This window comes from Staurois parvus, unplaced genomic scaffold, assembly GCF_062004578.1.
Source record: "Staurois parvus isolate SC_StPar_1 unplaced genomic scaffold, SC_StPar_1.0 ptg000813l, whole genome shotgun sequence".
In the NCBI taxonomy this organism is placed as follows: Eukaryota; Metazoa; Chordata; class Amphibia; order Anura; family Ranidae; genus Staurois; species Staurois parvus.
The window spans coordinates 5,169,976-5,183,600 of NW_028318609.1; the positions used below are offsets into that span (position 1 = coordinate 5,169,976).

The 13,625-nt window shown below is 40.6% G+C and overlaps 1 protein-coding gene across 1 annotated transcript in view; it reads right to left on the reverse strand.

Moving 5' to 3' along the window:
- The window catches only part of FDXR (ferredoxin reductase), a 77,939-nt gene that overhangs the window by 16,175 nt on the left and 48,139 nt on the right, over positions 1-13,625 (reverse strand). Inside the window, exons 4-5 of the mRNA XM_089654920.1 lie at positions 4,423-4,545; positions 4,235-4,348 (exon numbers count right to left, since the gene is read on the reverse strand). Of these exons, the coding sequence (XP_089511046.1) occupies positions 4,235-4,348; positions 4,423-4,545 (237 nt within the window). The remainder of the gene's footprint in view (positions 1-4,234; positions 4,349-4,422; positions 4,546-13,625) is intronic.

Genomic DNA, 13,625 nt, shown 5'->3' on the forward strand with positions numbered 1-13,625 from the left:
TCCAGAAAGTATTCACAGCGCTTAACTTTTGCCACATTTTGTTATGTTACAGCGTTATTCCAAAATGGATTAAATTCATTTTTTTCCTCAACATTCTACATTCTACAAACAATACTCCATAATGACAACATGAAAGAAGTTTGTTTTGAAATCTTTGGAAGTTATTAAAAAAAAAAACAAAAAAAAAAAACAAACATGTACATACAGTGAAGGAAATAAGTATTTGAACCCCTGCTGACTTTGAATGTTTGCCCACTCACAAAGAAATGATCAGTCTAAAAATCGAATGGTAGGCGTATTGTTACACAGAGACAGAACAGCAACATAAATTTCAAAAGAAATGTAGGTCTAACAAATTATGCACAGATTTGCATGTTCATGAGGGAAATAAGTATTTGATCCCCTATTATTCAGCAGGATTTCTGGCTACCAGGTGTCTTTCATACAGGTAACAAGCTGAGATTAGAAGCAGTCTATTAAAGGGAGTGCTGCTAATCTAATTTTGTTACCTGTATAAAAAGACACCTGTCCACAGGAGCAATCAAACAACAACCAGATTCCAAACTCTCCACCATGGCAAAGACCAAAGAGCTGTCCAAGGATGTCAGGGACAAGATTGTAGACCTACACAAGGCTGGACTGGGCTACAAAACTATCGCCAAGTAGCTTGGTAAGAAGGTGACAACAGTTGGTGCAATCATTTACAAATGGAAGAAACACAAAACAACTGTCAGTCTCCCTAGATCTGGTGCACCATGCAAGATCTCACCTCGTGGAGTGTCAATGATCATGAGAACAGTGAGGACTACAAGTGAGGATCTTGTCAATGATCTTCAGGCAGCTGGAACCACAGTCACCAAGAAAACAATTGGTAACACACTACGCAGACACAGATTGAAATCCTGCAGTGCCCGCAAGGTCCCTCTGCTCAAGAAAGCACATGTCCAGGCCCATCTGAAGTTTGCCACTGAACATCTGAATGATGCAGAGGACGACTGGTTAAAGGTGTTGTGGTCAGATGAGACCACAATTGAGCTCTTTGGCATCAACTCAACTCTCCACGTTTGGAGGAGGAGGAATGCTGCCTATGACCCCAAGAACACCATCCCAACTGTCAAACATGGTGGTGGAAACATTCTACTTTGGGGGTGTTTTCTGCTAAGGGGACAGGAAAACTGCACCGCCTCAAAAGGGACGATGGACGGGGCAATGTACCGTCAAATCTTGGGTGAGAACCTTCTTCCCTCAGCCAGGGCATTGAAAATGGGTTGTGGATGGGTGTTCCAGCATGACAATGACCCAAAACACACGGTCAAGGCAACAAAGGAGTGGCTCAAGAAGAAGCACATTAAGGTCCTGGAGTGGCCTAGCCAGTCTCCAGACCTTAATCCGATTGCAAAATCTGTGGAGGGAGCTGAAAGTTCAAGTTGCCAAACGTCAGCCACCAAACCTTAATGACTTGGAGAGGATCTGCCAAGAGGAGTGGGCCAAAAAGTCATGTTTTGTGAAGGGGATCAAATACTTATTTCCCTCATGAACATGCAAATCAGTGCATCATTTGTTACACATGTATTTCTTTTGAATTTTTTGTTGCTGTTCTGTCTCTCAGTGTTACAATACACCTACCATTCGATTTTTAGACCGATCATTTCTTTGTGAGTGGGCAAACATTCAAAATCAGCAGGGGATCAAATACTTATTTCCTTCACTGTAGGTATTCATAGCCTACGCCATGACACTCAAAATTGAGCTCTGGTGCATTCTGTTCCCACTCATCATCCTGGAAGTGTTTCCACAACTTGATTAGAGTCCACCTGTGAGAAATTCAGTTGATTGGACATGATTAGGAAAGGCATAAACCTGTCTATATAAGGTTCCACAGTTAACAGTGCATGTCAGAGCACAAAGCAAGCCACGAAGCCCAAGGAATTGTCTGTAAACCTCCAAGACAGGATTGTATCAAGGCACAGATCTGGGGAAAGGTACAGAAAATTTCTGCAGCATTGAAGGTCCCAATGAGCACAGTGGCCTCCATCATCTGTAAATGGAAGAAGTTTGGAAGCACCAGGAATCTTCCTAGAGCGGGTTGCCTGGCCAAAATGAGTGATTGAGGGAGAAGGGCCTTAGCCAGGGAGGTAACCAAGCACCTGATGGTCACTCTGAAAGAGCTCCAGCATTTCTCTGTGGAGAGGAGAACCTTCCAGAAGAACAACCATCTCTGTAGCACTCCACCAATCAGGCCTGTATGGTAGAGTGGCCACACGGAAGCCACTCCTCAGTAAAAGACAAATGGCAGCCCACCTGGAGTTTGCCAAAAGGCACCTGAGGGACTCTCAGACCATGAGAAACAAAACTCTCTGGTCTGAGGAAACAAAGATTGAACTCTTTGGCCTGAATGCCAAGCATCATGTCTGGAGGAAACCAAGCACAGCTCACCACCTGGCCAATACCATCCCTACATTGAAGCATGGTGGTGGCAGCATCATGCTGTGGGGATGTTTTTCAGCGGCAGGAACTGGGAGACTAGTCAGGATCGAAGGAAAGATGAATGCAGCAATGTACAGAGACATCCTTGATGAAAACCTGTTCTAGAGCGCTCTGGACCTTAGACTGGGCCGACAGTTCATCTTTCAACAGGACAACGACCCTAAGCACACAGCCCACATAACATAGGATTGGCTACGGGCCAACTCTGAATGTCCTGGAGTGGCCCAGTCAGAGCCCAGACTTGAACCCGATTGAACATCTCTGGAGAGGTCTGAAAATGGCTGTGCACCGACGCTCCCCATTCAACCTGAGGGAGCTTGAGAGGTACTGCAAAGAAGAATGGGAGAAATTGCCCAAAAATAGGTGTGCAAAGCTTGTAGCATCATACTCAAAACGACCTGAGGCTGTAATTGGTGTTAAAGGTGCTTCAATAAAGTATTGAGCAAAGGCTGTGAATACTTATGTACATGTGTTTTTTACTGTTAATACATTGCAAAGATTTCAAAACAAACTTCTTTCACATTGTCAGTATGGGGTATTGTTTGTAGAATGTTGAGGAAAAAATTTTATTTAATCCATTTTGGAATAAGGCTGTAACATAACAAAATGTGGCAAAAGTTAAGCACTGTGAATACTTTCTGGATGCACTGTATAGCAGTGGATAAATTAAGGGCAGGTTTGCCTGGAGGGAGCACACTCCTCAAAAGACACAGGAACACATTGGATGCCCAGCAAGGCACCTAAAGGCATCCAATGTGTCCTCACACCAAATCAGCGAAATTGTTAAACAAAAAGATGGCCACTCCACCCCAATTTATAACTAGCCTTTGCAGCAAGGATAATGCACATTAAACAAACAAGAATTTCCTAGCACACTTACCTGCTAGCCTGCCAAAAAACTAGTTATTATTATACATGATTTATATAGCGGCTAACAATTTATGTAGCACTTTTTCAACATGAGGGCGGACAGTACGATTACAATACAATTTAATACAGGAGATATAAGAGGGCCCCACTCGTTACAGCTTACAATCTAAGAGACTGATCCCATGTAACAGAGGGTTTAGTTGCACACATTTGCAAATATATGTGGAAGCCACAGTGCCCACGTCAACGCTCCGCTGTTTACTGCGGTCCTAATTCTATTCTTCAGTCTTCAGCTGCCACTGTGCTCTTACTGGGTGTCCAATGGGTCCCACTGCCTTTAAAGTGGTAGTAAATGCATTTTATTCAGTTGTGCCTGCAGGAAAGCCTATAGTAAGGCTTACCTGTAGGTACAGTAAATATCTCCTAAACATCCACCACTTAGAAGATATTCACTGTTGAAGCAGCCGGTGACATCACTGGCGCATGTGCTCTGAAGAAACGGCTCTGTGCCATGTCTGACGTCTGGGCGCATGCGCGGGAGTGACATCATCATCATCCCCATTCAAAGACCTGAAGCCCGCAAACCAGGAAGCAAGACTGGGTGAAGATGTAAGCCTCTGCAGCGGTGACAGTGTCCAGCTTGAGGGCTTGGTTTTAAGGTAAGTTTTTCATATTGTGCTAGCAAGCGATGCATACTAGTACATTATGGCATTGCCCTCCTCTTAAATTTATCACATAGCATGTTTTACATTTGGTATCACGACAGAACATGCTTTCAAACTACAGCAATAAGGATGTTTATTAAAGACACACATTGGTGAAAAATTTACATTTGACAACAATGGTAGAGAAATCTATATATAAAATGGTCACTCACGTGTCTATTATCTGGAAGGCCGTTGTACCAACCCACAAAGTCCCTGGCAGAGTACACTCCTGGAAGGTCTTCTCCAGGAATCCCCAGCTGCCGCTTGTCTTCTGCCCCATAGCTCTGTCGAAGATAAAGACGGCTCAATGGATAGACAGAGCCAAACATCCAGCTATCCAATGTCTCTCAGCACTCACCAGGACTACAGCATGATATGCCTCCTGTAGTTCCTCTATAGTTACATCTCTCCCAACAGTCACATTGCCAAGGAAACTACAGCGCTCCAAATGGGCTGTCTGTGTAAAAGTGTTGATAACATTCTGTAAGAATTAAAAAAGAAATGAGCAACAAAGGAAGTGGAGGAAGGACAAAAAAAAGGTGCATGCAATTGTAGTTGTGTTTGCCATCATATAGTGGGCCCGGATGATTGCAGTTGATTCCATTTCTAGCAGTACAAAACACTGTGGCTATCGGGTACAGTGTTACTTTCAATAACTGCTTGGACGTTTACTTTTCAAAAGAAAAGAAATTTCACATGGGAGACTAAGGCTAGCCATAGATGGATAGAAATTCAAACAGAAATTCTAAAAACATTTGAAGGTCATTTAAAAGATTTAATTTGCTTATAACATTTGATTTTGGAATAAATGGACTTTACTGAATGAAAGCCACATACATATGGCCACCTTAAAGCTGCTAATATCGACTTCATTCTAAAGGAAAAATTTTCTGGGCTTTATGTGGATTCCCTAACATCAATACTTTCAGTGACCGGGAACACATATGCAGATCAGGAGTTCCAACTTCACTCTTAGGCATACCTGTTCCCGGTCAGATTTAGAAGGTATTAAAGCCAGAGGATCAACATGAAAGGAAGGCAAGGAGCAATCTTTAAATTTGGATCACCAATGCACTTTCAATTACATACAAATACCCATCAGACTCCGCACACACTAGAAACATCAGATCTATATTTCTGAAGGTCTATAAACGCGTGTTACAGCCTGTTGATCCAGCATTTCTCCAGGTAGTCTTGTAGCAACAGGTATTGCCCCGTGCTTCAATTCACCTGGGACTTTCCACCTACCAGCAGCACTCATTCAGCCCCACTGAAGGACATTGCCACCACCATGTTTCACTGCAGCCACCATGCATTTTTCTTTGTACTCCTCACCTTTGCGACACCTTACAGTTTTGAAGTCATTAGTTCCATAAACATTTATCTTGGTCTCATCACTCCAGAGTACAGAGTCCCAGCAGTCTTCTTTTTCAACATGGGCCCTGGCAAATTCTAGATGGGCTTTTTTGTGCATGAGCTTTAGGAGAGGCTTCCTTCGTGGACGCCACCCATGCATGCCATTCCTCTGCAGTGTATGCCGTATTGTGTCAGTCACCCCAGTTTGGCTTTCTACTACTTTAGCTAACTGCAGTGAACTTGCATTGCGATTAACATCTGTGGACAGCTTGGACATCTCTGTGAGATGGTTGCAGTTACATCCTTGTCAAATTTTTGTATCACTTCTGTTACAGTATTCTGATAAGTAAAGCATTGCTGATCTTCTTGTAGTCTTCACCTTTCTTGTGTAAATAGATTATTTTCTTTTTCAGGCCTTGTGACATTTCTCTTCCATGTGGTGCCATTGCTGACAGCATGAAATAAAAAGGGGTTTTCTTTGTTAAGTAACGCCCTTTTATAATCAACTGTCTGCTGTAGACCTGTTTAACCAATAGTTGAATTCTTGTTAATTATGATTTTGTCTAAAATTTAGCTTTGCTCCTAAGACTTTCATTGGGATGTATTCATTTTTTCAACTTAGTCTTGCATCAATTTGTTAGGAAAAATACTTTTTTGCGTGTGCAAATTAACAAATCTTGTTTGCAATGGCCCACATTTGTGGTAGTATTTTGAAGTATAGTGACCCATATAAAATGTTGATTCTGAAAGTAAAAGGTTTTCTGACAAATTTGTGGGGGTGTATTCATTTATGCTAAGAAGCAATGTATATTATATATTATAGTATATACATACACACACAAAATATTTATTTATTATCCCCCCTTCACATTTGTCAGACAGTTCCGCCTGCTAAAATGGGGGTAAAACAGGCAGTGAGGAGACAACATATTGACTCCTCACTACTTGTGAAACAGCCTAAAAAAAAAAAAAAAAAAAAAAAAAAGGTTCACCATGAATCACTTTTCAGAGGGGCAGCAGTATAGGCACACCTGTGAACAAGCCTTCACAGATACTTGCAGCACCTGGGAGGTTCAGGTTGGTCATCTCTTTTACATATTGGTCTTGGCATGCTTATCCACTTATGAAATGTCAGACAGTTGCCACTGCAATTGCCCAAAAATCTGTATCCAGTTTGCACTAATGGCAGAGTCAACCAATGCAGGCACCTCTAATGTGCAGGTATAGGCATGCCCATGAGATATGCCTAGGTACACCCTAATCACCCCCTGCAGCGCCAATTCCCCCTGCTGCCCTCCCCCACAGTGCCACTGGCTTTTCTTCTCTCTTCTCTTGCCAGCTGCTACGAGGAATGTTTCAGGATGGAGAGCAGGGAAGGGGCCGATAAATTATATATTCCCTGCTCTCTATCCTGAACCTTTTCCGAATGAAAACAATCAGTGATCAGTAATGATTACTCATTGTGTCTATTCATAACCGAAGCATACTAAACACAGTTTACTATGCTTTAGTTTGTGAATGAACAGGAAGCCACTCAGCACAGAACACTCCCCATACATTCACAGTCTAGTGCAGCTGAGGCTACAGGAAAAAAAGGGATTGAGTAATCTCTGTCCTCAGTCCCGGTCTGTCACAAAAGTGAGACATTAGGGGCCTGATATTTCACCAAAGCCCCCCAACAGGGCTCCTAAAAGTTAAAAAAATAATATTTAAAAAAAATAAATAATAAAACTGTAAAAAGTAATTAAAAAATAAACAAATTGACACCATCCACTGTCCTACTGACACTGTTCATGTTTGTATACATTGATTTGTACGGGTTTAGGGTGCATACCTTAATGCAACAGGCTGCACACACCTATGTGCCAGGATACATGGATATTTGCCCTCTACCGCCCGGAAGCCATTAGTACATATGTTCTGTCATCGTAAATCCATTTACCAGTAACAGCTGTCACTGACCAAAGGATCGTATCGGTTTAAATCATACAATTAAGATTATGGGATCCACAGTAGCAGCAGGTTCACTGGTTTGAAGCCACATTGGGCTCTACAGTTTGCATATGTGTGTTTGTCTCTTGCAGCGATATTGTAGTATAAGCTGCTTTAAATGACAATGGCATTTGTGTTTTAAAAATTAAACTCGTATTGTGCCTAGCATGCGTTTTAAATCAGCAAAATGAATGCTTTTTCCACAAAACAAGATTTTGCCAAGGTCTGCTCACCTTAACGAAATTTCTCCATCACTACCTGACCACCCAGGCTCTTATGGAGGGACAAATGCACAGAGAGAACTCTCCTGGGCTCTGCAAGTCCAGACAAAACTTATTTTGTTCTGAATAGACTAAGAGCTTCTGTTAGGTTTTTATTGTCGTCTGTGTACTGGGAATACTTTCCCTGACTTTCTTTCAGGACAGCACTAAAAAGAGTACAAAAATATATTAAATCAAGTGGAACAGTCAAGTGTACCATATAAGTGCACTGAAAGGATGGAGTGGCGGCCATCTTGGTACTCCTTTTTACCTGATTTTATAAATTGGATATTTTACCTTGTATTTCAATAAAATTACTACACTATATACGATTTCTGTGTTCCTGTGGTGAGCTATCTTCCCTAGTCCATCTTCGCCTACGTTGGAGCAGTTTGTGTTAGATCCCCTGGCTGTCTCCTGGTCTTCAGATGTGATATACCTACATGCTATTTACCAGTAGCTTTCTGGTGAGTTTACATATGACAGAGGTGGTGGATTCCTTCACTTGATTACTACCACAGTTATCTTGCACCTTTGATTACTGCACCTTGTGGTCCTACGGACATTAATATATGTATTTTACAGACCTAATCATTATCATTATTATTGCATTTCATTTATATGCCTCACTTATTTGATGATTATCACTTGTGGTCACGGACATTATTATCACAATTTATTCTGCAGACCTTTTTATCTTTCATTTTACCTGCACTTTCAGTTCACTTGACTTAATATATTTTTGTAGTCTTTTTAGCACTGCACTTTTGTATCTTATATTTGTGGGGACTATTACCTATACCTTGTGTGCTAGCAGCTCTATATTTATTCATTTGTTCATTGCCAGCACTCACCTACAGTGGGGCAAAAAAGTATTTAGTCAGCCACCAATTGTGCAAGTTCTCCCACTTAAAAAGATGAGAGAGGCCTGTAATTGGCATCATAGGTAGACCTCAACTAGGAGAGACAAAATGAGAAAACAAATCCAGACAATCACATTGGCTGATTTGGAAAGAATTTATTTGCAAATTATGGTGGAAAATAAGTATTTGGTCACCTACAAACAAGCAAGATTTCTGGCTCCCACAGACCTGTACCTTCTTCTTTAAGAGGCACCTCTGTCCTGCACTCATTACCTGTATCAATGGCACCTGTTTGAACTTATCAGTATAAAAGACACCTGTCCACAACCTCAGTCACACTCCAAACTCCACTATGGTGAAAACCAAAGCGCTGTCGAACGACACCAGAAACAAAATTGAAGACCTGCACCAGGCTGGGAAGACTGAACCTGCAATAGGCAAGCAGCTTGGTGTGAACAAATCAACTGTGGGAGCAATAATTAGAAAATGGAAGACATACAAGACCACTGATAATCTCCCTCGATCTGGGGCTCCACGCAAGATCTCACCCCGTGGGGTCAAAATGATCACAAGAACGGTGAGCAAAAATCCCAGGACCACACGGGGGGACCTAGTGAATGACCTGCAGAGAGCTGGGACCAATGTAACAAAGGCTACCATCAGTAACACACTATGCCGCCAGGGACTCAGATCCTGCAGTGCCAGATGTGTCCCCCTGCTTAAGCCAGTGCATGTCCTGGCCCATCTGAAGTTTGCTAGAGAGCATTTGGATGATCCGGAAGAGGATTGGGAGAATGTCATATGGTCAGATGAAACCAACATAGAACTGTTTTGTAGAAACACAACTAGTCGTGTTTGGAGGAGAGAGAATGCTGAGTTGCATCCAAAGAACACCATACCTACTGTGAAGCATGGGGTTGGCAACATCATGCTTTGGGGCTGTTTCTCCGCAAAGGGACCAGGACGACTGATCCATGTACAGGACAGAATGAATGGGGCCATGTATCGTGAGATTTTGAGTGCAAACCTCCTTCCATCAGCAAGGGCATTGAAGATGAAACGTGGCTGGGTCTTCCAACATGACAATGATCCCAAACATACCGCCCGGGCAATGAAAGAGTGGCTTTGTAAGAAGCATTCCAAGGTCCTGGAGTGGCCTAGCCAGTCTCCAGATCTCAACCCCATAGAAAACCTTTGGAGGGAGTTGAAAGTCCGTGTTGCCCAGTGACAGCCCCAAAACATCACTGCTCTAGAGGAGATCTGCATGGAGGAAAGGGCCAACATACCAGCAACAGTGTGTGCCAACCTTGTGAAGACTTACAGGAAAAGTTTGACCTCTGTCATTGCCAACAAAGGATATATAACAAAGTATTGAGATGAACTTTTGATATTGACCAAATACTTATTTTCCACCATAATTTGCAAATAAATTCTTTCCAAATCAGCCAATGTGATTGTCTGGATTTTTTTTTCTCATTTTTGTCTCTCATAGTTGAGGTCTACCTATGATGCCAATTACAGGCCTCTCTCATCTTTTTAAGTGGGAGAACTTGCACAATTGGTGGCTGACTAAATACTTTTTTGCCCCACTGTATATACATATATTCTTTCAGGACAGGAAGTGATGGCAAATTCTTCCTATAGGGACACAGACAAAAACAGTTCTTAGTAGCATGATGGAGGATTAGAACTTCAGGCAACTTCTTCATGCTGTGTGTCTTTCTGCCCGAGACAACTGCTTACCGTATTTCTTGTACAGGTGTAGCATAGACAGGAAGAGAAAATCTACTTGATAGGGTCTCAGTCAAAAAAAAATAAGTAAACCTTACTCTATCCAAAACTAAAAATTGACTGGACCTAGAGGCTTTAAATATCTGTGTGCTCTAATTTAGTGATTTTTATATGATGTCTCCCATGTAAAAATATAATACAAAGAAATGCACAAGGAATTCGGCTCACTCATTTCAAACCACCCACTGAGCTCTGCAGTCTGAGCAGATGGTACAAATATAAAGGCATAACAGCATTGTCTTTTTATTTAGATCACCAACACACTCAAATTAAAGGAACATCCCGAAGATAAAAATAAACATCTTCCCACCTAGAAGATGAGCCAAATCCTCTAACTATGTGTATCTTTTGTTAGCTTGCATTACACAGATCAACTTTCCTATACATCAGCAGCACATTTGTATTCAGCACAAACCAATATACTAGCAGAGTAAGTCTACACATTGTGTGAAAGTATAAGTATATGGACAAATTAGAATTAATAAATTCTTTCCTCTGTCATCATAGTTCAATATGAATAACAAGAAGCAGAATTGTACTAGTCTTTGGTGAAAAATTAAATAATAATTGAGACCATGATGATCAATCCAGCTTAAATTGGAAGCATGATTAGCCCAAACGATTAATATTCCAAGGTACAATCTTGCTTATTGGAACTTGTGAACTACTTCATGTGCAACCAACTGAAGATACAGAGTGTTCTGCTGTGACCCCATGTATTGAGAACAGCGAAATTTTTCATGCACAGCTTCACCGACAATTTAAAAAGCAAAAGTTGATGGTATGAGAGTTGATGTGCCTCTGCTAAATCCTTTAAATCGACATGTCTTGACAGTATTGAAATGCAGAACCGAAAACATGTAAAAACAAGGAAAATGTAATAGAAAATATATATATATATATATATATATATATATATATATATATATTTCATTCCTCTCCTTTTCATATATTATTTTTTATTCACTTGCAATGTGCCGCTAAACTTTCTAGCACAATTAACTACACCAGCAGAATCAGTTTCTTAGGCCAGCCATACATGGGTCGATTTTCAAACAATTTTTCATTCGAAAATCAGACCTAAGAATAATCAGCCGACTTTTGGTCTGTTAGTGGGGCAGTGGCACTGGCCGATATTCGTGGTTCCTCTCCATTTCGTTTTTTGGGCATCCTGGAAAACTCGTGAAAAACTACCGATTTTCAAAATCATTGGTGGCACCATTGGATTACAAAACGAACAATGTTTTTGATTGAAAAATAGTTCGAAATTCGGCCCATGTATGGCCTGCTGTAGTCCCTCTTCCCTTGTACAACATAACCCTTTCTTTTTCTGGGAGTGTCTAATTACACTGTTCAACAAATTTTTATTTTTTGCCAGTTTTGGAAACAAAAGGATCCATTTCTTAATGAATTTCACATTCTGAGTTCAAATATAACAATGAAATTTGTCAATTGGCTCTAGTTTTTCTGTAAACGGAAAGTTTTCTACCATAGGCGTAATGACTACATAATGCACAATAATTATATAGATAGATGTCTTTCCACAAATATAAAGCAAGTGATATTGACTACATAACAAAGCCTAAATGGCATAATATATTGCATAGGATTACCAAGAAAAATTATAGCCATAAGCTAAGTTGAATCATTTTAATACTTAGGATTCTCACTAGTTTTGTCTTCAGTTTGTGTCGGTTTTGCTTCTCTTGGCTTTTCTCTTGTATTCGAGGAAAGGGCTATCTCTTACAACTGCACGTGACTACAGCTTCAGGTTCTTCCTCACTTGACTCAACCACGAAGGATTCTGGTGCTTTAGGAATTGGACGTATTGCCGATGGAATATTTGGATAGTGCACAGATAACTTTTTCTTCTTATTTAGCCCTTTTACAATTGGAGGCACCATACAAAAGTAACAATTACTAACATGATCTGTTGGCTCTCTCCAAATCATTGGCACAGCGAAAGGCATAGATGCCTTTTGTCCATTCAACCATTGCTCCAGTGCCGTCCCACAAGAATTGCAGCATATATGTGGTGCCCAGCTCTTGTCCTGGTCTCCTATCTTGCAGCCAAAATACAAGTTGTAGGCTTTCTTAATCATTCCTGTTATCCTCCTTTTTTGTGAGATAAAAGTTATTTCACCGCAGATATAGCAGAAATTATCTGCTTTATTCACACAAGTTCGAGGCATTACTGAGTAGCCTATATAAGCATAAAACGAAATGTAAAGACGCTGTCGACAATCAGCTACAGATACTGCAGCTTTTATGCAGTGAAGTGATGCAATTAAAGGCTAATATTGCATCATCTCAGTATACATGCAATTTTCTATTGGTCACCAGTATCAATTGCGCAATATGCAGCTGAAGTTGCATCATAATTTTGAATGGCTTACGTCATTAGATGGGTGAATATATCATGGAAACTAGAGCCAATCAACATTTTTTAGGGTCATTTTCGTTTTCAGCACCCCAAAATTATGTAAGATTAGCTAATTTTATGCCCAAAACTTTTTACCTGTTGAACAGTGTTATCTCTGTGCTGGCCCAACTTCTCTACCTACATCCCTCCCTTCCTACATAACCTATTATGTAGCCCAGCAGCTCAGGGATTTTGGATCTCAAACACAAAGTAGGTTTTTACTGGGAAAATAAGATGTACAATAAACATTAAATACAAATACTGTAAAATCTTATGGGAAGATTCTGGTTGAAAGGAATGGTGACAAGGTTCATTTAAAAATAATATAATTGGCATCCCTATCTACAGTGTAGCAGTCATTTAGCTCCCATCTATGTACCAACAATGGCTTTACGAGGCAGGAATTGGGCTAAAATCAGCAACAGCGACAGAGACAAATATACATATACAGAAGGTTTCATAAACAATACAGACTTTTACAAAAACTCCTTCCCACCTAAGGATGAAACAATTGTTAATGCGTAAGCACAATTTTGCTACTTTGTGTATCTAGGCAGATTATACTTTTTTTTATTTCCAGGACAAATTGGCCTTCATTTTGGTCGTAAATGGTAATGGATTTTTTTTTCTATTATCAAATGAAAACGGACTCAAAATAGCAAAAAAAAGCTTTTGAGAAAAAGCTGTATATTTCTTGCTATTACCATAATTTACCACCAAAGAACAACCCAAAATAAATTCTCCTGCTCCTGACGATCACAGCGATACCACATGTGTATATTAGTTGTTGTTTGTACCTGTAGTAGGTTCAGAAACCATGGTGTGCATCCTGCCTAAAAAACACACTGACACTAACTGACACCGATTAAACATTTTT